The 25,149-nt window shown below is 38.6% G+C and overlaps 1 protein-coding gene across 6 annotated transcripts in view; it reads left to right on the top strand.

The window, feature by feature from the left end:
• The window catches only part of Dock3 (dedicator of cytokinesis 3), a 455,655-nt gene that overhangs the window by 57,816 nt on the left and 372,690 nt on the right, over nucleotides 1-25,149 (top strand). For all 6 annotated transcript variants that reach the window (XM_045136510.1, XM_045136514.1, XM_045136511.1 and 3 more), the window contains exon 2: nucleotides 11,658-11,741. In XM_045136510.1, the coding sequence (XP_044992445.1) occupies nucleotides 11,658-11,741 (84 nt within the window). The remainder of the gene's footprint in view (nucleotides 1-11,657; nucleotides 11,742-25,149) is intronic.

Raw genomic sequence — 25,149 nt, forward strand, 5'->3', positions numbered from 1 at the left:
CCCACAGGCTCATGTTTTGCAGGCTCAGTTCCTAATTTATGGCATGGTTTTGAACACTTTAGTATCTTTAGTAGGACAGGATGTACATTTAGTGGACGTGGGTAATCAGAGGCAGACCTTTGAAGTTTATGACTGCCCCTGGTTCTCGCCTGCTTTCTAATAAGAGGCCATGTGAACAACTAACCCCATGTGTTACTCCCTCCTTGGACTTAGCCAATCTGCCGTGTATGAAATGAGGTCCTGTGAAACTGTGAGCCCCTTTAGTTGCTTCTGTTAGATATTTTGTCACAGAAACAAGCAGAGAAACGAATATGGTCATTTCTAGGAGGGGTATTTAATGTTTTTGTTTGTTTAGAATACAATGGACTAAGAATAATTGTCTTGGGCCACACATTAAATATAAAAACATGAAAACTGATGGGCAAAAAAGTCCTCATATAATAAAACTGATTATGCAGTATCCCAGAAAATCATTGAAAAATCATTTTAAGGAGGTCCCAAGTTTGCAATCTCAAATAAAATAAACATCTAAGTGATAAGACTTGGTTGATTTTTAACTTTTGAAATTATTTTTATTTATTAGAGCAAGCAAGAGAAAGAGAATAGGTATGGCAGAGCTTCCTGCCCTAGAAACAAACTCCAGACACATGTGCCATCTTGTGCATCTGGCTTTATGTGGGTACTGGGGAACCAAATTTGGGTCCTTTGACTTTACATGCAAGCTCTTTAGCCACTAAGCCATCTCTCCATCCTGATTTTAACTGTTTTATTATAGAAATAAAGGAGAACAATATTTTGATATTGTACTTGAGAAACTAATGCACAGTATCTGGTTTGATGGAAGCAGTAACAATCAGTAAGTTCTCAAGGGGCCCATCAGCAGTTTGGTTATGATTTTCCTTTTAATGTGTTTCATTCTCAAAGATAGTTGCTTACAAATGTAGGTACTGGCAAAAGGAATAAGGTGTGATTGTGAAATGAAAGATGTTTATCTCTGGGAAGATAGGACCTAATGGTAAAATCTAATAAAGAGACATGATCAATTTTTTCTTTAAATTAAATGTCAGATTATAACATTATATTTAAAATTGGCAGGTAACATATTTATATTAACTGAAAATAGAGTAGCAAATATACCAAAATATTATTTTTCCAGATAGTTTGAAGTATATTTTCAAACTCTTATATAAACTCAAAAACCAAGGATATATATTTTTGCTGTTCACAAGATTGTGTCTTGCCAAGGTGTCAAAATGGATAAATTAAGGTATAAAATGCCTGAGTTTGAACTTGCTATGATTTTGGTTTCATTGGGAATGTTGTTCTGAAACATTGTCGATAAGTTGATTTACACCTTGAAGACACATGTTCAACTCATTTAGTAGACTCCTTTTAACATTTATCCTTGACATAGCCATCTTACTTGAGGAAAGTAAATAATGTCACCATAATCAGTATTGACAGTTGTAAGGATTTCCTGGAATTGACACTAATGAAATTCAGTCTTGATTTGCATTTCATTATCTATTTTAACACATTTCCATATAATTTTCTTGATGTGCTATGTAATGCATTAACAATAAACATGAGTGGACATCAGTTCCATCATTTTCTATTAATTTTACAAATCTTTCTATTTTACCTACCATTGGTGGAACATTACCATTAACTATACCAGTTATGTTGATGGTGGGCAAAGAAAATTGCTTTAACATTTTTTACTGCTTCATATAAATCTTTTTTCTTTTGATTTAATTGTATCTTTCAATGGCACTAAAGAAGCCATTCTTCAGTGATATTATATGCTTTAAATTTTTTTATTGTGTGTGTGTGTATGGGTATGCTAGTGTCTATTGTATTGCTGCTGTAAAAAAAAGTCAGTCACATGTACCTCTTTTCATCTTGCTTTATGTGTGTGCTGGGAAATTGAACCTGGGTCATCAGGATCTTCAAGCAAGTGTCTTTGACTGCTGAGCCATTTTCCCAGCCCCCATTACATACTTTAAAAACCTTATTTGTGTGTGTGTGTGTGTGTGTGTGTGTGTGTGTGTTTAGGGGGCATGGGCATGTTAGGGTCTCCTGCTGCTACAAACAAATGTCTATCTGACTTTCTGTGGGTGGCTGAGGAATTGAATCTGGGCCAACAGGCTTTTCAAGCATACATCTTTAACTGCTGAGCTATTTCCCTGGCCTCATCACATATTTGTCATCAGTACCTCTAATAAAAATTGCAAATTGAGCAGTATTTATAGCATTGGTGTTGTCAACTATCACCAAAATATAAAATGTGAAATGAATTGCTCTAATCTTCAAATTTCTTTTGGTAGGCTTTCAATTTTTTTCAATTTAACCTGGCTGAAGACTGATGAGACAAAATGATTTTAGAAATAGTTCCCTCCCTTTGTTTTTATGGCATATTATGTCTGCAGTGATACTTTTTTTTTTTTTAAGAGAAAGCAAGAACAAGAGGAGGGTAGGGGGAGAGGGAGAGAGAGAGAGAGTTGACACACCCGGGCCCAGCCACTGAAATCAAACTCCAGATGCTTGTACCACCTAGTGGGCATGTTCAACCTTGCTCTTGCCTCACCTGTGTGTCTTGCTTACATGGGATCTGAGAGTCATGCAAGGGTCCTTAGGCTTTGCAGGCAAGCACCTTAATCACTAAGCCATCTCTCCAGCCCTGCAATGCTCTTTTTCATACATTGCTTAGTAAACTCACCATCAATAAATAGTTTTGATATTTTTGCTATTTAATATATTACCACATAAGTAGCTTTTTATAATAGACTCCATCTAACTTGTAACTTGAGGACTAGTGTTGTAGTCAAGTTCACATTGTGGGCAGAAATCACCTGACCAAGAGCAGCTTTTGGGGAAAAAAAAGGCTCATTTTGGTTTATAGACTCAAGGGGAAGCTCCATGATGGCAGGGGAAAGTGATGACATGAGCAGAAGGTGGACATCACTGCTCACCAACATCAGGTGGACAACAGCAATAGGAGAGTGTGCCAAACACTGGCAAGGGGGACACTGGCTATAATACCCATAACCCCGCCTCCAACAATACACTGCCTCCAAGAGGCATTAATTCCCTAATATCCATCAGCTGGGAACCTAGCATTCAGAACACCTAAGTTTATGGGGGACACCTGAAACAAACCACCACATTCTACCCCTGGACCCCATAAACTGATAACTATACATGATATAAATTCAATGCATTCATCTTTAAAAGTCCCCATAGTTTTATCAATCCTGATGATGTTCAGACATTCCCATAGTCCAAGGTCTTTTAACTGAGCCATAATATCAAAAAATTCCTTCCAAGCCCCTAATGGCACAGAATAAACACTTATCCTGCAAAAGATGGCATTGGGCATAATAAAGAAATATTCAACCAAAATGAGATTTAAACAACTAGGGCAAACATCAAACTCTGTAGCTCCAAGTCCAACAAGTTTAGTCAGTGACAAATCTCCAAGTTTGATGATTCTAACCAGCAGCAAATCTCTGGAGTTCCACTTCTGCTTCTCCAGCTAGGCTACTCACAGCCCTGGAAAACTTTATCCGGGGCCAGTAGCTCTCCTTAGCAGCTGTCATGTGGTCCCAGCATCTTCCCTGGGTCTCCATGGTTCATCCTCATGGCTCTATCCGGGCTCCATGCAGACTTCCATCAAACTTTCTTCACACTGTCTGTGGCCTTTACCAAAACACAAGACTGTGTTGCAAACTCAGTGACCTTCTCTTTCCTGCATTTCTTATACTCCACAATACCAGGTAGGGATCCAATTTGTTTATCTTGGGTGAGCAGGGGTGGGGGGGGATAAAGCAGACTTTGAAGAGCAGGACATTCCTTGAGCACTCAGGCCCCTTCAAAAGAGTCTACATTCTTCCTGTTGCTCTAGTGCAGGTCAGCTAGCCCAATCTCAAAGATTGTATGTAATCTCTCATATAATTGCAACTGAATGTGCAGAAGTTTCAGCCCAAAGATTTCATTTCTGTGCCATATCCCTCTGCTTACACCAGTCCATTTCTATACAAAACAACCCTGCACAAGTTCTCAGGACATGGGCATAACAGCAAGCCTCTCATACAAACTGCTTCTAGCCCAGCCCAGCCCAGCCCAGGCAAAACTTTCTTCTCACATTCATAAGCCAGACTTTACAGTCCATAGTTCTTACTGCACTCAGGTCTTTCAACTCTGACCAGAGTAGTCCATCCAGCTGTTCTTACAGCACTTTAGGGCATCTCTTAGGCCAAGGTTTCAAACCCTTCCACGTTCCTTTTGAAAATCAGCTCCAAAGGGTCAAAGCCACAGAGTCAGGTGTCTAGCAGCAATCTCACTCATTGGTACCAACTTTATTGTCACAGTTAGGTTTGCATTGCTGGCAGTAATCACCCAACCAAGAGTAGCTTATGGAGAAAAAAGGGTTTATTTTGGCTTACAGACTTGAGGGGAAGCTCCACGATGGCAGGGGAAAATAATGGCATGAGCAGAGGGTCAATATCACCTGGCCAACATCTGGTGGGGAACAGGAACAGGAACATGTGCCAAGCACTGGCAAGGGGAAACTTTGCTGTAATACCCATAAGCCTGCCCCCAATAATACACTGCCTCCAAGAGGCATTAATTCCTAAATATTCATCAGCTGGAAACCTAACATTCAAAACACCTAAGTTTATGGGGACACCTGAATCAAACCTCCAGAGCTAGGAATCTGGCTCAGTAGTAGGTAAGAGTGCTTGCCACTTAAGCATGAAGGAATCTAGGTCTGGAGATTGCCAAGTTTGACCCCTAGAACTCATGTCAAAAAACACTGGTCATGGCCATATACGTCTGTAACCTTAGTCCAAATCTCTGTGGCTTGTTCTTGGAAAACAGCTCCAGATTGAGGGAAAGACCTCTACTGAAGAAAAAACTCAAATGAGCAATAAGAAGACACCCAACATTCTTCTCTGGCCTCTGCATGCACAGTCATGGAGTGCACACTCACGTATATGCACCAAATATCACATGTATTCTACACACACACACACACACACACACACACACACACACACACACGTGTGAGTATGCTACCTCAAAATTCTTGTTGAGAAGACATTTATTCTGTTCTGCTACTTTGTCTTTACAGTCCAATCCTTGATATGCACCAAGTTTGACAGCCCATTTTTGCATATAATGTCCTTTTAGTTTATAGTCTGTAAATTTGCACACATCCCCTGTGAATTAAGTAAGAGTGTCTGTTTGCCTTGACAAAAAGTAGTCATCTCTACTTTTTATTGAACAATATTTCTTAGTAATTTTTCTTTTGGAGTTATGTTTTCTTTTGAGCCATTGTAGAAGTCATGATGGGATTAAAAATAATGGAAAGAGACTATATTTACTTTAAAAAATTATGTATGTATGTACATGTATATGTGAACTTGATGATGCAGATGAACACCAGACATTTGTACCACCTTTTGCATTCAGCCTATGTGGGTGGCTTGGGAATTGAACCCAGGGATTGAACAGCAGATTTTGAAACCAACATGTCTTATTGAACCATCCTCCCATCCCCCTATATTCACTTCTGTTAGGAAAATTAATTGACTGAAAAATAGAAAACGAGGCTTGAGCCCTTCCAAATCTCAGCTACTGATGTAGCATGAAGCAGAAGACCTATTGTAAAGCATAGCAGCCAGCATGCAAGGCAGGGGAGCAGAAGTATACTTAATAAGCAAATTAGAATACTTACCTGTCTTCTAAATAACATTAAGTGCCTATTTTTATTAACCAGGGCTCTCTAGAAGAACAGAGCTGATAGAATGACTATGTACCATAATAGAGATTTATTAGATTAGCTTACAGTATATGGGCTGGGCAGTCTGACCATAGCTATCTGAAAGCTGAAGAGTTGGGGAACCCAGTAGTTCCATGGTTCATGAGGCATCTGTCAATGAAGGCTTGAATTCTTGGAGAACCATGCTGTTCTCAGTTCTAGGCAGAGAGTGTGCATATGTGTGCAAATGTAACATACAAATATATGGCATATATATTTGTTTGGAAGCTGACACTTTTATCTAGTAACTTCTAATATATCTGACTGACTGACATACAGGGGAAGAAAATGAAACAATCTGTTAACCAATAGATTTATTCTTTGTAATATGCCTACATATAGAGTTTAGGTCTGAAAGTAGGTCCATAATTATAGGGAGAAAGCTGTATACTCTTTCAACCTCTCTGCTCTTCTAACAAGTATACTTTGTTTCTTTTTCTTTCTTCCTATTTCTGTATTAATTTAAAAATCATTTGAAATCTAGCCTAGAATGAAGATGGTTATTAAAATGGAAAAGTTATATAGATTCTCTGAATATACATGAAACAACTTCAAACAATGAAGGCTCTTGGTGATTTTAATGTTCTTATTAATTAGTGACAAAAGTTAAGACCATTGTAGTTTTGTTATTATAGCTTTGTAATGTTACTTGAAATCAGCATTTTTCTTTTCATTTGCTTTTGTGTTTCCAAATAAAGTTTCAGATCTTTTTCTTTCTACTGATGTGTTCCAGAACCACATCTTCTCTCCAGAGATTAGTCTTAGCCCTCTTAGCCACAAATCCTGATCTCCCCACCATAACTTCTTTAGCACTGACAAATGTTCTTTCTTGGGAACCTGTATATCTTTCTGTTTCCTGTCTATGCTTAGTGCCACACTGGACCATATTTTAATAACTATGTAATCAAAGAAAAGCAATAAAACTTCCAACTCCTTTCTGCCAAGAGTTTCCAATGCTTCTTTACAGTTTTATGGATTAAAAACTGAGAAAAGGCTGTCTTTCAGGGTCCACATAGTCACAACTATGACACTAAAAAAGTGGGAAGTTTTAAACAAGCCAGATTCTTACCCCCTCTGCCAAATCCTCTAAATTTCAAACTCTTTTAAAGTGTGGAACAACTGCATAACTTATTTTTGTTTTCATTTTCTCATTGATAAACACCAAAGAAGACCAAGGAAAACAGCATAGCATGGAGACTCAGATAACAATCACGGGGACCAAATGGTCTGGGTCCATTTCTATGTTTAACCTTGGAAGTTAACAGAATCTCTACTGCTTCAAATACTTTCCTATGAAATAGAGAAAAATTAGAAGCATTAAAAAGTCAAAAATAGTTCTTATATGATCCTGTGAAAACATTCAGTGATTGTAATTAGTATGCTGGTAATTGTAATGCTAGTATTGCCTTTTTTCATTACTTGTATCAAGCACAATGTGTTTTTCTACATGTTTATTTACTTCATGGGTAAATTTAAAAACATATGAATGAACAAATGAATGAGTGAGTCCTCAATATTAAAATGTGTGTTCTATACAACTCTTAAAAAAGATAAGACAAGAATTGTGAATCGTTTTGAGATAGAAATTTAATAGCAAGGACTTCAATAAAGAATTTTCCAGAAAGTATAATTGGTGATGTCAACTTGTTAAGTGCTCATGCAATTCATTGTAGTTTTACTTGATATGCAGTGCTTAGAGATTCTATACTTTTCATAGCAATTTTAGATAGCACTGTGTTGATTCCTGAGACCTGTCCATTGTTGCATTCCCCTTACAGTAAAGGCTCAGTCCATTAAATCCTGAGAGTTATGCATGTTGAAACTTTTAGATGAGATTGCATAAAATTGATAAAAATGATTTAAATTGGGAATAATCCAAATTTTTATACTTTTGAAACATCCAGTCCACCATGTGATATATACAAAAATTTATTTGCCTTTTAATAGGTCAAATTTCAAAGTTTTCTATACAGGGGTCTTATTTATATCTGATTAGATTTATTAGTAGTTATCAATTTGGTGTTTTTAAATGGTATATTTTAAAAAACATTTTTCTTTTTTTTAACTTTTTCTCAATTTTTATTAACATTTTCCATGATTATAAAAAAATCACATGGTAATGCCCTCCTTCCTCCCACTTTCCCCTTTGAAATTCCATTCTCCATCATATCCCCTCCCCATCTCAATCAGTCTTAAAAAACATTTTAGGAGCTGGAGAGATTGCTCAGTGGTTAAGGCATTTGCCTGCAAAACCTAACAAACTGGGTTTGAGGCCTCAGTGCCCATGTAAAGTCAAGATGCACAAAGTAGCACATGCATTTGGAGTTTGTTTGCAGTGGCTAGAGGCCTTGATGGTCCATTCTCTCTTTCTCTCTCTCTGCTTCCAAGTAAACAAACAAACAAATAAATAAAATATTTTAAAATTTAAAAAATAAAAACCTTTCAGGGGTGGGGATATATATAGCTCATAAGATCAAGTTCTTGCCTAGCATGCACTAGATTTTATTCCCAGCATTTCATAAACTGGTCATTGTGTCCTTCCAGAGAGAAGGATTTATTGTAGAAGACCACTTTTCCTCTTTGATTTCCCCAGCTTGCAAATTATAACTCTGTATCTGGTACTTTGAGAGTTACTTGATCTGTGAAGGATTTTCCATGCCTGAGCCTCTGAGGTAGTGTGGAGGGTCCAATCACCACCAGTATTTGCCATTTTTTCCTCCATCTAGCAGGATGTTGCAGGAAGTTTCATCATAAAACTTACTGTGATCCTGATCCCTGTATAGCTTGTCCTGGTATGGTGGTGATTGAAGAGTGTTGAGAGTCTCTCAACTTCATACTCTCTCTTTTTTTTTTTTTTTTAAATTTATTTATTTGAGAGCGACAGACACAGAGAGAAAGACAGATAGAGGGAGAGAGAGAGAATGGGCGCGCCAGGGCTTCCAGCCTCTGCAAACGAACTCCAGACGCGTGCGCCCCCTTGTGCATCTGGCTAACGTAGGGCCTGGGGAACCGAGCCTCGAACCGGGGTCCTTTGGCTTCACAGGCAAGCGCTTAACCGCTAAGCCATCTCTCCAGCCCAACTTTATACTCTCTTATCACACTTCTGCTCCCTTTCTCTGCAGTCTGTGATACTTGGGATCTGTTGCTGTCTGCAGAGTACTGTCCTATGTACTGTGGTCTGTATACTTCACTCTCCGCTGGACCTCATCCCTTGTTCCTCAGGGCCATGATGGGAGTGATGGGGTGCTGGGCATCTCACCTGGCTTTATTTCTGTGTTCTGTAGCTCTTTTTCTCATTTCTCTATTATTGGCTTTGGCTTTTTGTCATCACTTTCTTCTCATCTGATCTCATACACATCTTCTTGCTCTGTTGTTCAGTAATAGTTTTATTGTGACATTTTCACATATATGTATAATTTTAATTTGCTCATCTTTGCCTGCCTTTCATTTCCCCACTTTGGTTGGTTAATTTCCTCCCCTCAAAACATCTTCTACTGTGTGTGTGTGTGAGAGAGAGAGAGAGAGGAGAGAAAAGGAACATTCCATATATATATAAATACATATATTTAAATCTAGAGTCTATATATGAGAGAAAACATGTGATATTTGTCCTTCTTCTCCCTCTTATTCCTCAGTCCCCATTCCCTTTAGCCTCTTTACCCATTGTTGCAGTCAGGTTCACATTGCTGGTATAAATTACCCAACCAAGAGCAGCTTGTGGGAAAAAAGAGGTTTATTTTGGCTTACAGGCTCAAGAGGAAGCTCTACAATGGCAGGGATAACGATGGCATGAGTGGAGGGTGGACATCACCCCCCGGCCAACATAAGGTAGACAACAGGAGCAGGAGAATGTGCCAAACACTGGCAAGGGAGAACTGGCTAGAACACCCATAAGCCCACCCCCAATAATACACTGTCTCCAGAAGGTGTTAATTATCAAATCTCCGTCAGCTGGGAACCCAGCATTCAGAACACCTAAGTTTATGAGCGACACCTGAATCAAACCACCACACCCACATACCTCTTCTATTTTCATGCCACCCACACACATACATTAAATCTACATTACATATATGAAAGAAAACATATTTGTCTTTTGAGTATGGATTATTTTGCTTATCTAGATGATCTTTAGTTCCATTCATGTCTCCTACAAATCACAAAAATTCATTCTTTTGTATACCTGTAAAACTCAGTTGTTTATATGTGCTGAACTTTCTGTATCCATTTATCTGTTGATGGACATCTAGGCTGGTTCCATATGTTGGCTGTTGTGAATAGGGCAGCAGTAAACATGGCTATATAAGTATCTCTGTGGTATGCAGACTTAAATTCTTTTGAGTATATATTCAGGAGTGATAAAGCTGAATGATTTGGTAGTTCTGTTTTTAGTTTTGAGAGAAACCTCCATGCTGATTTCCAAAGTGGCTATACTAGTTTACATTCCCATCAGCAGTAAGTCTTCCTTTTCTCTCAGTCATCATTAGCATTTGATTTTGATAGCCATATTCTTCTTTTCCCTCCACCCCTTCCTCCCTAACTTCTTTCCCTCCCTTTATTGTTCGTTCGTTCCCTCCCTCCCTCCCTCCCTCCCTCCCTCCCTCCCTCCCTCCCTCCCTCCCTCCCTTCCTTCCTTTTTTATTTTGGTTTTTCGACGTAGGGTTTCACTGTAGCCCAGGCTGACCTAGAATTCACTGTGGAGTCTCGAACTCACGGCAATCCTCCTACCTCTGCCTCCCGAGTGCTGGGATTAAAGGCGTGCGCCACCACGCCGGGCTCCTTCCTTCCATTTTTGAAAAGCAGGGTCTCACTATAGCTTAGGCTGGCTTGGAACTTACTCTGTAGCCAAACTTGTCTTGAACTCATGGTGGTCCTTCTACCTTAGCCTCCTGAGTGTTGAAATTAAAGCTGGGCACTAGCACACCTGGCTCTTCATTGCTTTATTAGTGCCAGAGTTCTCACTTTGTCTCCATAGAATATAGTTTCTTCTTGTTGGTCTGACTTTCCTTAATTACAGAATTGAACAAAGGCTTCTGTGTTGACTAGTTCTTACAGCTGTGACAGATACCTGAGAGAAATAATTTAAAAGGAAGAAGCATTTATTTTTGTTTTGAGTTTTCTGAGGCTTCAGTACAAGATCAACTGAATCTATTGCATTGTGCCTGAGGTTAGGTGGAATATAATGGAGACTGCTTCTCTCATGTCAGCTAGGAAGCAGGAAGAAAGGCTGAGAGGAAGAGCCCGGACAGGTGGATTTTTCAAAGGCATGCCCCTAACAAAGCTCTATTCCTGATGTTTCCATCACTCCTAGCTACACCATCAAATTAACAATCCATCAATCCACTGATGGAATCAGAACTGTCATGATCTAGTCACTTTCCAGAAGCCTCAGCCCTGAATGCCTCTGCATTGGAAATCAGCCTTCAACACATCAGCCTTATTGGGTGATAATTTATATCCAGCTCATTTCTATTCTGTTATCTTAGCTCCCCACTCAAATATCTGCCTTTAAGAGTCCGAGGTATGATGTTTGCACTCTTAATTTTTCCTAGGTAATAGGTACATGCTTTCCCAGAAAGAGCACATGAGCGTAGGTCAGCCTGAGTGAAAATAAAGAGTCTGTTTATAGAAATGGTTTCACACTGACACCCACCTACCACTCAGGAACAGTAATTTTGTCACAGTGAAAAAAAAATTAACTAAGTTGAAAGAGGCATCCACATTCAAAACAAGAATTAGTAAGGAGAATGTATATTGAAAATTGTGTGCTTGATCCAGTGACTCTTACCTCAGGTATTTAAAAATGCTGATGTGTTTATCCTTGTTTTTCTAGTGATATGCAGCTTTCGAGGATCTGTCCCTCAAGGATTGGTATTAGAAATAGGAGAAACAGTCCAGATTCTTGAAAAATGTGAAGGTAAGTATGGACCTATAAAGCATTTGAATATCCATCAGTTATGGAAGTATTCTAGTTGTGCTAATAGATTATAAGCTGTAATAATTGCCATAATTAATCACATTAAATATTGTTAAAAACATCTTCCCTATTCTGTACTTAGTTACAAAGATATGTTTTTGTACTTCATTTACAAAGATGTTTTTCTATTTTAGTAACAACAATGAATTAGATGACTACTTTGGCTGTCAGAACATGAATTTTACATACTATGTCAAATGATTATTTTTAATTTCCTACAAATGATCTACTCAGACTTATCTGCATTTAAATGAATTATAATCAGTTCATTTTTGTTTCTCTGTCAGATTGACTCGATATCTTTAGCTGTATAATGAAGCTTGGCTCCACTACTATCCTTTTTTTAAAATTCTATTTTTATTTATTTGCAAGGAGAGAGAGAGAGAGAGAGAAGAGAGACAGAGAGAATGGACATGCCAGGGTCTCTAGCCACTCAAACGAACTCCAGATGCATGTGCCCATTGTGCATCTCGCTTACATGGGTCCTGGGGAATCGATCCTGGGTCCTTTGGCTTTGCAAGCAAATGCCTTAACTGCCAAGCCATTTCTCTAGCCCACTACTATCCTTTTCTTTGACATATGTGGGCATTTTTACTATAATACTTATACATTCTTCAAATATATCATGTTCTCCAAAATTGCACAATAAAATCAAGATTCATAGGAAAATAAAGCTAGGAAGAAATGATGCAGACTCAGAGCATTACCAAAAACCAAGTTGATGCCATTTGAAGTAACTTTAGCAGCCTAGTGTAGCAGTTCAGCATGACTAGAACCCACCTTTTATGACATGAAGGAGAGGAACTATTGTGATGTGGGCATGGTGACAAAATATGTGGAACTGGAGCTCTGACACAGACTACTGTTAAGATGGTATGTAAAGTTAACCTATCATGCTCCAGGAAACATGCAAATCTAATAGTATGTTTTTGTTGGAAAATGGTCTTAATACAGTGCAAATTTTAAGTTTTTTGGGAAATATAAATCAGCACTCCTTCATGATTAAAAACTCAATATAAGATGATAATTATCTTTTTTCCTATTTATTACTATTAACTAATTAGCTATACACTTTAGTTTTTCTGTGATATCATCATTTCAGCATACATTTTAATTAAAATCTACTCATTTTAATACCTGTTTTGTCCCCCTAATATATATATATATTATAAGTAATATATATTATATAAATATATATATGTTTTTGCCATTATTATTCTTCAAGATTATTCTGTTTATTGTATTATTTCTGTACTTTCTTTTGCTATTAATTTCTAGTTTTATTATGTTATGATCTGATAAAGTTTTATTTCTTTTATAAAGAATTATATCCTAGCCGGGTGTGGTGGCGCACGCCTTTAATCCCAGCACTTGGGAGGCAGAGGTAGGAGGATCGCCATGAGTTCAAGGCCACCCTGAGACTACAGAGTGAATTCCAGGTCAGCCTGGACTAGAGTTAGACCCTTCCTCAAAAAACCAAAAAAAAAAAAAAAAAAAAAAGAAATATATCCTAAAGTGTGATCACTTTTGAAATATGATTCATAGGCTACTGAGAAGAATGCATATTCAAGTTATTGCATTAAATACTCTGCAGATATTCGTTAAGTTCATTTGGTCCATAGTTTAACTCTGAAATTTCTTGATCTTTTTTTAAAAAAATATTTATTTGCAAGGAGAGAAAGAGTGAATATGAATATGAATGAATATGGACATGCCAGAGCCTCCAGCCACTGTGAACAAACTCCATATGCATACACCACTTTGTGCATATGGCTTTACATGGGTACTGGGGAATCAAACCCAGGCGGTCAGGCTTTGCAAACAAGTACCTTTAATCACTGAGCAATCTCTCCAGCCTGATCTTTTTTTTTTTTTTTGTGGATGATCTTTTGATGAGTATTATAGTCATTCATGATTATTGTTTCTGGACCTGTCATGTAATATCTAGTAGTTTCTACTTTATGAAATTGGGTACATAATTGATATATATATATATATGCATATAATAATTATTATATCTTAAATATATGCAATATATGTAATAATTTCATGAATTGTTCCTTTTATTAATGTGTAGTGGTTTTCTCTATCTAATCTGATTAATTTTGGCTTGAAGTCTACTTTGCCATATATAGCTACCTTGTTTGCTTTTAGTTTCTACTTGTTTGGTAAATCATTTTGAATCTTTTTACTTTTAGTTTATGTGTATCTTTGCCAGTGAGGTGAATTTCCAGATAACAAGCATTTTAATTAATCTTTTTGAAAAAAACCCAATCGACTAGTCATTTTCTATTTAGACTAGTCATTTTCTATTTAGAGTGTTTTGATCATTTACTTATAGGGTCATTATTGACAGGTATTTGCAGATTCTTTTAATTTCGTTAGTGTTTTTCCTAGTTGGTTTGAATACTGTTTGTTCCTTTTTTCCCTTCCTTATTTATCTTGGAGGTTTGCAGATTTACTGAGTGGGAAATGTTTGGTTCTTTCCCAGTTTTCATTTGTCCATCTATTCCTTTCATGCCTGTGATTGTCTGTATTTATCCTGTGTGAAGAATTCCTTTAAATATTTTTCACAGTGATAGCTTAGTTGCCATGAATTCCTTTAGCTTATGCCTATCTTAGAAGGTCTTTATTTCTTCATCAATATTAAAATATTGTTGGATGTAATAATCTAAATTGACAGTTAATTTTTGCCAGGACTTAAGTGACATATTCTATACTTTCCTGAATTAGAGCTTTGTTCTAAGAAGTTTTATATTATTTGGATGTGTTTGCCTTTTTAAGTGAGTTGGTGTTTTTCTTTTATAGCTTTTAATTTTTTTTTCTCTGTAGTCTTGGCATCTTGAATATAATAAAATATGGAGAGGGTCCTGTCTGGTGTCCAAAATGTTTCCTTTTCTCGATGTTCATAGCTTTCTGTAGATTTGAAAATTTTCTGTAATGATTTTTAAAGAAAAAAATTGATATGCATTATGTATGCATGCATGCTAACCACCTGCACAAGCTTTTGTATCTGGCTTATGTGGGTAGCTGGGGAATTTAATTCAAGTCAGCTAGCTTTGTAAGTAAGCACCTTTAACCTCTGAGCTATCTCTCTAGCCCCATCTGGTATAATTTTAATATCCTTTCTGTGATTTTAGTTTATATCTCTTTTCCGTCTACCCTGTGGATTCTTATGTTTGGATTCTTTATCATTTTCCAGAATTCTTTTTTAAACTTTTATTATTATTATTAAGTATTTTTTATTAACAACTTTCATGATTGTAAACAATATCCATGGTAATGCCCTCCCTCCCCCCAACTTTCCCCTTTGAAACTCCATTCTCATCATATCCCCCTCCCTTTCAATCAGTCTCTCTTTTATTTTGATGTCATCATCTTTTCCTTCTATTATAATAGTCTTGTGTAGGTAGTGTCAGGCATTATGAGGCCATGGATATCCAGGCCATTTTGTGTCTGGGGGGAGCACATTGTAAGGAGTCCTACCCTTCCTTTGTCTCTAACATTCTTTCTGCCACCTCTTCCATAATAGGCTCTGAGCCTTGGAAGGTGTGATAGAGATATTGCAGTGCTGAGCACTCCTGTCACTTCTTTCCAGCACCATGATCCCTTCTGAGTCATCCCAAGGTCACTGCCATCTGAGTGAGAGTAGCATTAATATATGGGTATGAACATCAAGAGAAGTGCTTACTAAGCAGTTTAATGAGCATAGTATATACATTTAAAAGACAGTAGCAGACGTTACACCCCTCTGGCTCATGACTACCACTGTTTTAAGTTTTCAGTATCAGGGATGTATTACCTCCCATGGAGTGGGACTCCAGTCCAATTAGAGGGCAGTTGGTTTCCACCATGGCAGACGTGCCATTATTTTACCCATTGGCTCATTTGGCCTGGCTGGCAAAATATAAGACTTGCAGTGTCCACTGTTGAGTATCTTCACTGGTGAATTCTCTCTCTCCCATTGAACTGCATGCAGTGTGGCTTTTTCCAGCTTTCTTTCAGCTGGTCAACATGGAGGAGGTTATCAGCTCAGTTCCAGCAGGGTTTCTCAGTGGCCTTGTAGCCCAAGCATGTGGAGTCTTAAACAATAAGGTCTTACCATCTATTCCTGATGGGAAACCAAGAGCCTTGCCAATGGTCTGTAATGTTTTGGGGCATCAGGGACCTCCCTGGCCAACAACTCACTGGAAGGTATTCCATCTCTGGCACTGAAAATTTTCTAGCAACAATCTATGGCTCCTGAGTGTTCCATTGTCTAAAAAAGTAGGTTTCCATATGATTTACTTATGTCCTCTTAGATTTTAAAATACTTTTTTAAAAAAATTTTTATTTATTTATTTGAGAGCGACAGAGACAGAAAGAAAGACAGATAGAGGGAGAGAGAGAGAATGGGCGCGCCAGGGCTTCCAGCCTCTGCAAACGAACTCCAGACGCATGCGCCCCCTTGTGCATCTGGCTAACGTGGGATCTGGGGAACCGAGCCTCGAACCGGGGTCCTTAGGCTTCACAGGCAAGCGCTTAACCACTAAGCCATCTCTCCAGCCCTCCTCTTAGAGTTTGATTAGCAACCTACAAAATGGGAAACAAGTCTTTGCCAGCTATACATTTGATAGAGGATTAATATCTAGGATATACAAAGAACTCAAGAAATTAAATCATAAGAAATCAAATGACCCAGTTAAAAAATGGGCTATGGAACTAAATAGAGAGTTCTCAAAAGAAGAAATATGGATGGCATATAAGCATCTAAAAAATGTTCTATATTCCTAGTCAGTAGGGAAATGAAGATTAAAACTACGTTGAGATTCCATCTCATTCCTGTCAGATTGGCTACCATCATGAAAACAAATGACCATAAATGCTGATGAGGATATGGAAAAAGAGGAACCCTTCTACACTGTGGTTGGGAATGCAATCTGGTCCAGCCATTGTGGAAATCAGTGTGGAGGTTCCTAAGACAGGTAAAAAATAGATCTACCATATGACCCAGCTATAGCACTCCTAGGCATATATCCTAAGGACTCATCTCATTACTTTAGAGATACTTGCTCAACCATGTGTATTACCACTCAATTCACAATAGCTGGGAAATGGAACCAGCCTCCATGTCCCTCAACTGATGAGTGGATAATGAAGGTATGGCACATTTACACAATGGAATTCTACTCAGTGGTAAAGAAAAATGAAGTTATGAAATTTGCAGGCATATGGATGGATCTGGAAAGGATTATACTAAGTGAGGTAATCCAGGTCCAGAAAGTCAAATGTCATGTTCTCTCTCATATGTGGATCCTAGCTGTAGATAATTGGACTTCTGTGTGAGTAGGAAAAAAACTTAGTGGCAAAGGCCAGTAAGCTAAAAAAGAGATATAAAGGGAAGAGAAAGGAAGGGAAGGGGGTGCTTAATAGGATGGTATTGTGTATATGGAAGTAGAAGAATAGATTAATGGGGGTGAAAAGGCCCAAGTGAAGTCTGGGAAAGATATTGATTATTAAGTATTTTTAAGGCCAGGTCTCACTCTAGCCTAGTCTGACTTGGAACCCCTTTTGTGGTCTCAGGTAGGCCTTGAACTCACAGAAATTTTCCTGTCTCAGGCTCCTGAATACTGGGCCTAAACGTAGATGCCACCATACTTAGCTATTAAACATTTTTTAATTGATAATTTTCATACATATACATGATGTATTTTAATCATACTCTCTCCCCATTACTTTCTTATTTTTATTTATTTATTTGAGAGAGACAGACACAGAGAGAAAGAGGCAGAGAGAGAGAGAGTGGGCGTGCCAGGGCTTCTAGCCACTGCAAACGAACTCCAGACGCATGCGCCCCCTTGTGCATCTGGCTAACGTGGGTCCTGGGGAGTTGAGCCTCGAACTGGGGTCCTTAGGCTTCACAGGCAAGCACTTAACCGCTAAGCCATCTCTCCAGCCCCTCCCATTACTTTCTTTTGTCCCTCATCCCCATCTCCTTTTCACTGAACCTCTTCTTTCTAGTTTCTCTTCTATTTTGTCTTTTAAAAAATATTTTATTTTTATTCATGTGAGAGAGAAAGAGGGAGGAAGAGGAACAGGGAAGGAAGTAGGAAGGGCAAGAGAGAGAGAGAGAGAGGGAGAGAGGAAGAGAATGGGTATTCCAGGGCCTCCAGCCACTGCAAACAAACTCCAGATGCATGTCCACCTTGTGCATCTGGCTTATGTGGGTCATGGGGAATCAAACCTGAGTCCTTTGGCTTTACAGGCAAGCACCTTAACTGCTGAGCCATCTTTCCAAACCTATTTTTTTTTCCCTCCTCTATCATCTATGATGACATATTGATGAGTCCAATATTGTTTAGGTAATGACAGTTCCTGTGAAGTCATGAATATAATGAATACATTGTGTCTGGAACATAGTGTTCCAAAACACTTCTCATCCTTTGGCTCTTAGATGCTTCTGGCCACTTCTTCCACAGTGCTCTCTGCGCCTTGGAGTGTATAATAGTGACATCCCATTTAGTGCTGAGCACTCAGTTGCCATTTTTTCTCAACACTGATGAGTTTTGAGTTTCCCTAGCAGTCATTGACTTTTGCAAAAGAAGCTTGTCTGATGAAAGGTGAGAGCAGCACCGATCTATGAACATAAGCATAAATATTTAGAGGGCAATTTGATGGCCATAACATATTCATTTAGCCAAAGAACAGTAGTAGCTTCCCCTACTGTGGCCTATGACCTCCCAGCCCTAGGCCTTTGGCTAGGTTTTCAATACCAAGTTTGAATTCCCTCCCATGGAACAGGCCACAAATTCAGAGAGCAGTTTGTTACCCCCAAAACATGCCACTATTTCACCATTGGGCAAATCTTGCCTGGTTGAATAATTTTATAGCCTATAGTGTCTATTGCTGGTTAAGACTGTTGATGACAGGTTTTATTTATTTATTTATTTATTTATTTATTTATTTATTTATTTTGAGGTAGGGCCTTGCTCTAGTCCAGGCTGATCTGGAATTCACTCTGTAGTCTAAGGGTGGCTTTGAACTCATGGTGATCTTCCTATCTTGGCCTCCCAAGTGCTGTAGGGGTTTTACTGAGTAATCTTTTGAGGGCTCAGTCCCTAGTACTTCTGAGAAGAGAAAACAAACCACCCATTATAACAGTAAAACACCCCTAAAAACCCAAACCCAAACCAATAAAACCCTAACTAGATAGCAAAATACAATTTAAATAAATTAAAACTGACCAACAATAACCATAGGAAAGAAAACACAGTAATAATGTAGAGCAAGTTATTATTTTAATAATTAATTGAAGTAAAAATAATAATGGGTAAAATAAAGGAAGAGGGTGGGGAAAGCTTTAAAAGAAAGATGAAACAATATTAAAGAGAAGGGAAATAAGTGAGTAAGACTGAGAAAAGAAAAAATAGAAAAACATTTGATTACACAGTAAAGAAAATACAGAAATAGTATTAAAAGTTTAAAGTGGAATTAAGAAGGAAAAGCTTTTAAAAATAAAAAGGTACTAAAATATAACTAAGAAAAACAGGGAAATGTGGGGGAAAAGGAAAAAATTAACAGTGAAGAAGAATTGGAGAAGCTTTTCTGGTTCACAAATACTGAAATCTGCCAGGTGAAAGGAATGGTAGGTTGTATTGGAGTCTCTCTCTTTTTCTGTAAGGCTGGTGATGTATACAGGCTGAAGGCTGGGTTGCTCAAGGGTCAGTTGTCTCTCAGAGCTGCATTCACTGAGAATCTTCCTTTTTGTGTACCTGGATCCACTGCTGGCAATTCTTATCTTGGTGACCTGTGGGCTAGTTTGATTTCATTTCCTCCAGCAACATTCCAGTTTATATAACCAAAAGTAGCTAATGTCCACTCCCAGGACGGCCCCTAATTTTGTTAGCGTAGAAAGCAAATTGAACACAGACCTGCCCTGGAAGGGGAGGACAGGGAACTTGGCATTTTACTTAGTGGTCTTGATGCTTTCAGAATGTGTCTAGCAATAAAATAAAACATGTTGCCGGAGGGTGGAAGCTCTGGGCATTGAGTGTTCCACTAGATCAGCACAGAGTTTTCAGTCCTGCCTTGTAGACAACCACGCATGGCAAGGAGGTATCTTCAGAGGTCCGGACAGTCCAATGTCCCCAAGCTCAGGATATTAGTCTCCACTGTTATCCTCAGTAGGTGGGGTTTGTTCCTCTCTGAACGTTGTGGAGGAACTGTGCCATTCACAGCCCAAACCTCCTGCTGGGTGCAGTGTGTTCACTGGTTAGTATGTCTATATCTTTCTTCCTCCCCATGTCTTTCATGGCAGTTGTTCACCCACACACTGACTTGTGATTGTTGTTTGGACTTTGGTCCCCAGAATGCCATGGTCTCAAATGAATGGCTCTCTCTCAAGATAGCACCTAGCATATAAGGAAAGCCAAAATGGATTCCTTCTCCATGGCTGGCCTTCCAGGGGGAAGGAGTCCCTGTTTCACCAAATCTTCTCACTGGATTTAAGGCTTATGTGAACTGTGGGCTTATTCTGTGGCTAGGATACCCAAGACAGTTTTCACCAAGCCTGTCTGATTTACCATATATGTGTAGTTTCAGACCTTGCTTCCCTGGAGAGAGGGCTGAAGCTGTGAGTTGTTTTCTACTCTTTGCTACATAGCCTTTATGTTTCTTTGTTTATTATTATTATTACTTTAAAAAAGTAAAAATATTAGAGAGAGAGAATATGAATGAGTGAATGACTATGGACATGCCAGGGCTTGTACATCTGGCTATATATAGGTACTGGAGTATTGAACCTGGGCTATCAGATTTTGCAAGCAAGTGCCTTTCACTACTGAACTATTTCTCCAGCTTCTCCCCTGTTAATTCTAATATGATTCCAGATACTCTTCCTCTGGTTATATATTTAGAATATAATATACTCTTTGTAAACATGAATTTTCTCATTCATGGAGCCCCTTGAAGGCAGTTTCATCTGATGTCTTACCCAGGAAGTCCTCCTGTTTAAGCTTTTAGTATCTTCTGGGTTTTATTTTCACAGGGCAAATTTGACTAAAAAATTTTTCCATTTGGTATAGATTTGCCAGTTCCTTGTTCAAAATATTCCTTATCTTTTGAATTTACATGGTATATTTTGTAATGTCTCCCTTTTTAGTTTTAATTTTATGTATTTAGTTCATTTTTTTATTAGTTTGGCAAAGATTTGTCTATTGTGCTTATCTTTTCAAAAAACCAACTCTTTGTTTTCACTGATCTTGTGCTTTTAATTTCTATTTTATTTGTTTTGACTTAATGATTTTTTTTTCCTTGTGCTGATCTTGAGTTCTTGTTTTTCTAAAGCCTTCAGATACATCATTAGATTACTTAGTTGATATGTCTTAGGGTTTTTTTTTGTTGTTAATGTAGATACATAACTATAAACTTCCATTTTAGAACTCTCTTTACTGGAGGATGGGGAGCTAACTCATTGGGTAAGGAGTTTCATCCCCAGTACTGATGTGAGATTGCTGGTCATTGAAGTGTGTACCTGTAATCCCAGTACTGGAGATAGGAGGCTCCCTAGAGCTTGCTGGCTAGCTAGTCTAGCCTAATTGGTGAGCTCCAGGCCAATAAGGAACCCTGTTGCAAAGAAAGGTGAATAGTATTCCCAAGGATAACACCTGAGGTTATTCTCTGACCTCTACACCTATGTATACATGTGCACATGCACTTACACACGCTTATGCCCACACACATGAACACACACACATGCAAAAAAGTATATAAAAAAGAGCTCTTCAATATAGCCCACACATCCTGACTTGTATTTATTTTTATAATTTAATAAATTTCTTCTTGATTTTTCTGCAACTTAGTGCCTTTTCAAGAGCTTATTTGTCTGTTGCATATTTGTATAGTTCCTGTATTTTCCCTTGCTGCTAATTTATATATTTATATTTATATTTTTATATATTTTTGTATTTTGATAAGCTTCAAGGACTGATTTACTAAGATTGCCTTTATAGTTTAAAATATGAACTGTTTTAGAAACTGAAACTGAAACTCTGATGTTTCTTAGCTGTTTTTTTTGTTTGTTTGTTTGTTTTTCAAAGTAGGGTCTCACTATGGCTCAGGCTGACCTGGAATTCACTTTGTAGTCTTGGGGTGGCCTTGAACTCATGGCGATCCTCCTACCTCTGCCTCCCAAGTGCTGGGATTAAAGGAGTGTGCCACCATGCCCGGCTGGATGATGATTTTTTTTTTTTTTTTGGTGAGAATGTTGAAGTTATTAATTGTTATCAGTTCATTGGTCCCTTTATGTCCAATAGTGTTTACTTTGTAAAATCAGATATAATAGTGCTCAGTTCATGTATGTTTATAATCATTACAACTTCTTGATGAGTTGTTCTTTGATCAATATAGTAATAACCTTTAACTATTCTCTTTTGTCAGATATGAATATAGCTGCTGCTGAATGCTTTCACATTCTTTTTGCTTAGAAAATCATTTTCTGTATTTCCACTTTCAAGTTCAGTTGAAGTGAGTTTCTTAAAGGCAGTAAATTATTGGTTTTATTTTTATTTTTATTTATTTATTTGAAAGAGAGAATGAGGCAAGGGAAAAGACAGAGAGAGAGAGAGAGAGAGAGAGAGAGAGAGAGAGAGAGAGAGAGAGAATTGGCGTGCCAGGGCCTCCAGCCATTGCAAACGAACTCCATATGCATGCGCCACCTTGTGCATCTGGCTTAAGTGGGTCCTGGGGAATCAAACTGAGGTCCTTTGGTTTTGTAGGCAAGTGTCTTAACCACTGTGACATCAGTCCATCCCTATTTTATTTTATTTTTGTAGCAGGGTCTCACTGTAGCCTAGGCTAACTTGTAACTCACTCTTTGGTCCTAGGCTGGCCTTGAATGCAAGATGATTCTCTTATCTCAGCATTCTCAGTGCTGGCACTCTGGGAGTAAAAAACTTGTACTAGGGCTGGAGAGATGGCTTAGTGGTTAAGCGCTTGCCTGTGAAGCCTAAGGACCCCAGTTCGAGGCTCGGTTCCCCAGGTCCCACGTTAGCCAGATGCACAAGGGGGCGCACGTGTCTGGAGTTCGTTTGCAGAGGCTGGAAGCCCTGGTGCGCCCATTCTCTCTCTCTCCCTCTATCTGTCTTTCTCTTTGTGTCTGTTGCTCTCAATAAATAAATAATTAAAAAAAAAACTTGTACTATCATACCTAGCTTCAGTTGTTGGGTCATTAAAAATAATCTCATAAACTATTCTGTCTTTTAATTGGGTAATTAAAACTTTATAATCAGAATTATTCCTGGAGCCATTTGTGACACTTCTCAGCTACCATGTTTGCTAATAGGAGCTAGAGCATAATGTGTTCCTGTCTGCTGTTCCTCACCCCACATCTCCCAATAATTTACCCTGGTGTTATATTTTCTGCAAAATTCAGAGCATAGCCTGACACTACAATGTATCAGTCCCTGATATCTTTTTTTTTATTGTATATGTGTGTGTACAGCCATAGCCTTCTCCCTGTTGTACCCTCCCCCTGCAGATTGTGGGTGTTGCATTGTGGGGGTGGCCTTTAGTTATAGGGAAGAGGCAGTATCTCTGTGCATAATGACCCAACTTAGGGCTCTAACAATCTTTCCACCCCCCTTCCGCTAATTTCTCTGAGCCATGTTGGGTTCATTTTAGGTCTGTTTCAGGGATGGGAGGTCTTGGGAGTCTCTGTGTCTCTGGATCTCTGGTTTGGTATGAGTTGAGTGTGCTCTGTGTCTGTCTCTTTCATCCTTGTATTGGTACCAGGTTCACCGAGAAAGCAGCTCTTGCTCATTACCCCACTTACTCTATGGCTTCAGCTGGTGTCCAGGTGGGGTGTGATTGGCTTATTCTCTCCTCAGGTTCTGTGTCCATCTGAAAAAGAGAAGGGGAAAATGACCAAAATCTGTCTGAGCAACTCATGGTCTAAGCTACTCAGCAGCAGTCAACCTGATGTGGTGCTTACACAAGTGCAATAGTGGCACACAGCCATGGTGGGTTACCAACTGCTCTTGACTTATCTAACGGATCTGCTCAGTGGAATGAAACCCATACCTGGAATGGGGAAACAAGTCAGAACCATGTCCAAAAAGGAGCCTGCTCTACAATATCAAGCTCCCACCAATAGTGGACTACAAGAAGGCCTACATCTATTAAATTCTCTCTAAAATAAGAATGGGTTTCCATGTATCTTTCCCTGGAATCTTTTGTAATGACTTCTGGCAAAGGCAGGGCTATGCTATGTGGTCACAACTTTCCACACTGAAATGAGCAGGGGGCATTAGGTAAGGGTGTGAGTGTGACAGTAGCTCTGGTGAATACAACCTCCTGAGCTAGGGAGGTAGCTTAGTGGTAGAATGATTGCCCGCATGCATAAGACCCTAGGTTCAATCCTTAGTAGTAGAAACAAGAATAAAACAAAAAGATTTCCCACTGAACTCTTAAAACTCTTAAAAAATGAGTCTAAGAAATGTATTACTGTGCCTATTGAATAAAATCAGCAAAATGAAGAATGGAAAGTTGAAGCTATGATTTGTAGGTGATATGTGTATCTATTATCTGTCTGTCTGTCTGTCTACCTATATCTATCTATCTATCTTGGATAGAACCACCTATACAAAAAATACACAAATAAATAATAGAATTTAGACAGGTTTGAGGATTATAGTATAAGTGTTTGAAAATACATTTCACATGGTTTCCTTTTTTATCTGTGTGTATATGCATGTGTGTGCATTTTGTCATGCACTTGCTTCAGCACAGCACATATGTGGAAGTCAGGAGGATAACCTTGGTGCATTAGTTCTTTTCCATGTTGTTTGAGGCAGAGTATTCCTTGTTATTTTGCTGCTGGGCAGGCCAGATTGGCTGGTCTGTGATCTCAGTATTCCCCTGACTCCACTTTCTGTTGCTGTAGGTGCATTGACATTATGAATGTGTGACCACTGTGTAGATGGAGTTTTAGTTTTTACATGGGTTCTGGGGATCTCAGCAGGAGCAAGCACCTTTTACCACTTAGCAATCTTCCCAGCGCTAGTTCTTTACAAATGTATTAGAGTAGGGAGATGGCTCATTGGTTAAAATGATGGCTGTGCAAGCATGAGGACCTGAGTTCAAATCCTCAGAATCTATTTAAAGCTGCATACGATAGTGTATGTCTGTAATTCCAGTACTCCTACAACAAGGCAGGCAACAGATAGAAGAGAATCCTGGAAGCTCGTGAATCAGCTAGCCTGGCATACACAGCAGTAAACAAAGAGACCCTGCCTCAAACAACATGGAAGGTGAAGACTGATACCTGAGGTTGTTCTTTGACCTTCATGTGCATACTGTAGCATGCACACAC

This window comes from Jaculus jaculus, chromosome 17 (assembly GCF_020740685.1).
Source record: "Jaculus jaculus isolate mJacJac1 chromosome 17, mJacJac1.mat.Y.cur, whole genome shotgun sequence".
NCBI classification, from domain to species: Eukaryota; Metazoa; Chordata; class Mammalia; order Rodentia; family Dipodidae; genus Jaculus; species Jaculus jaculus.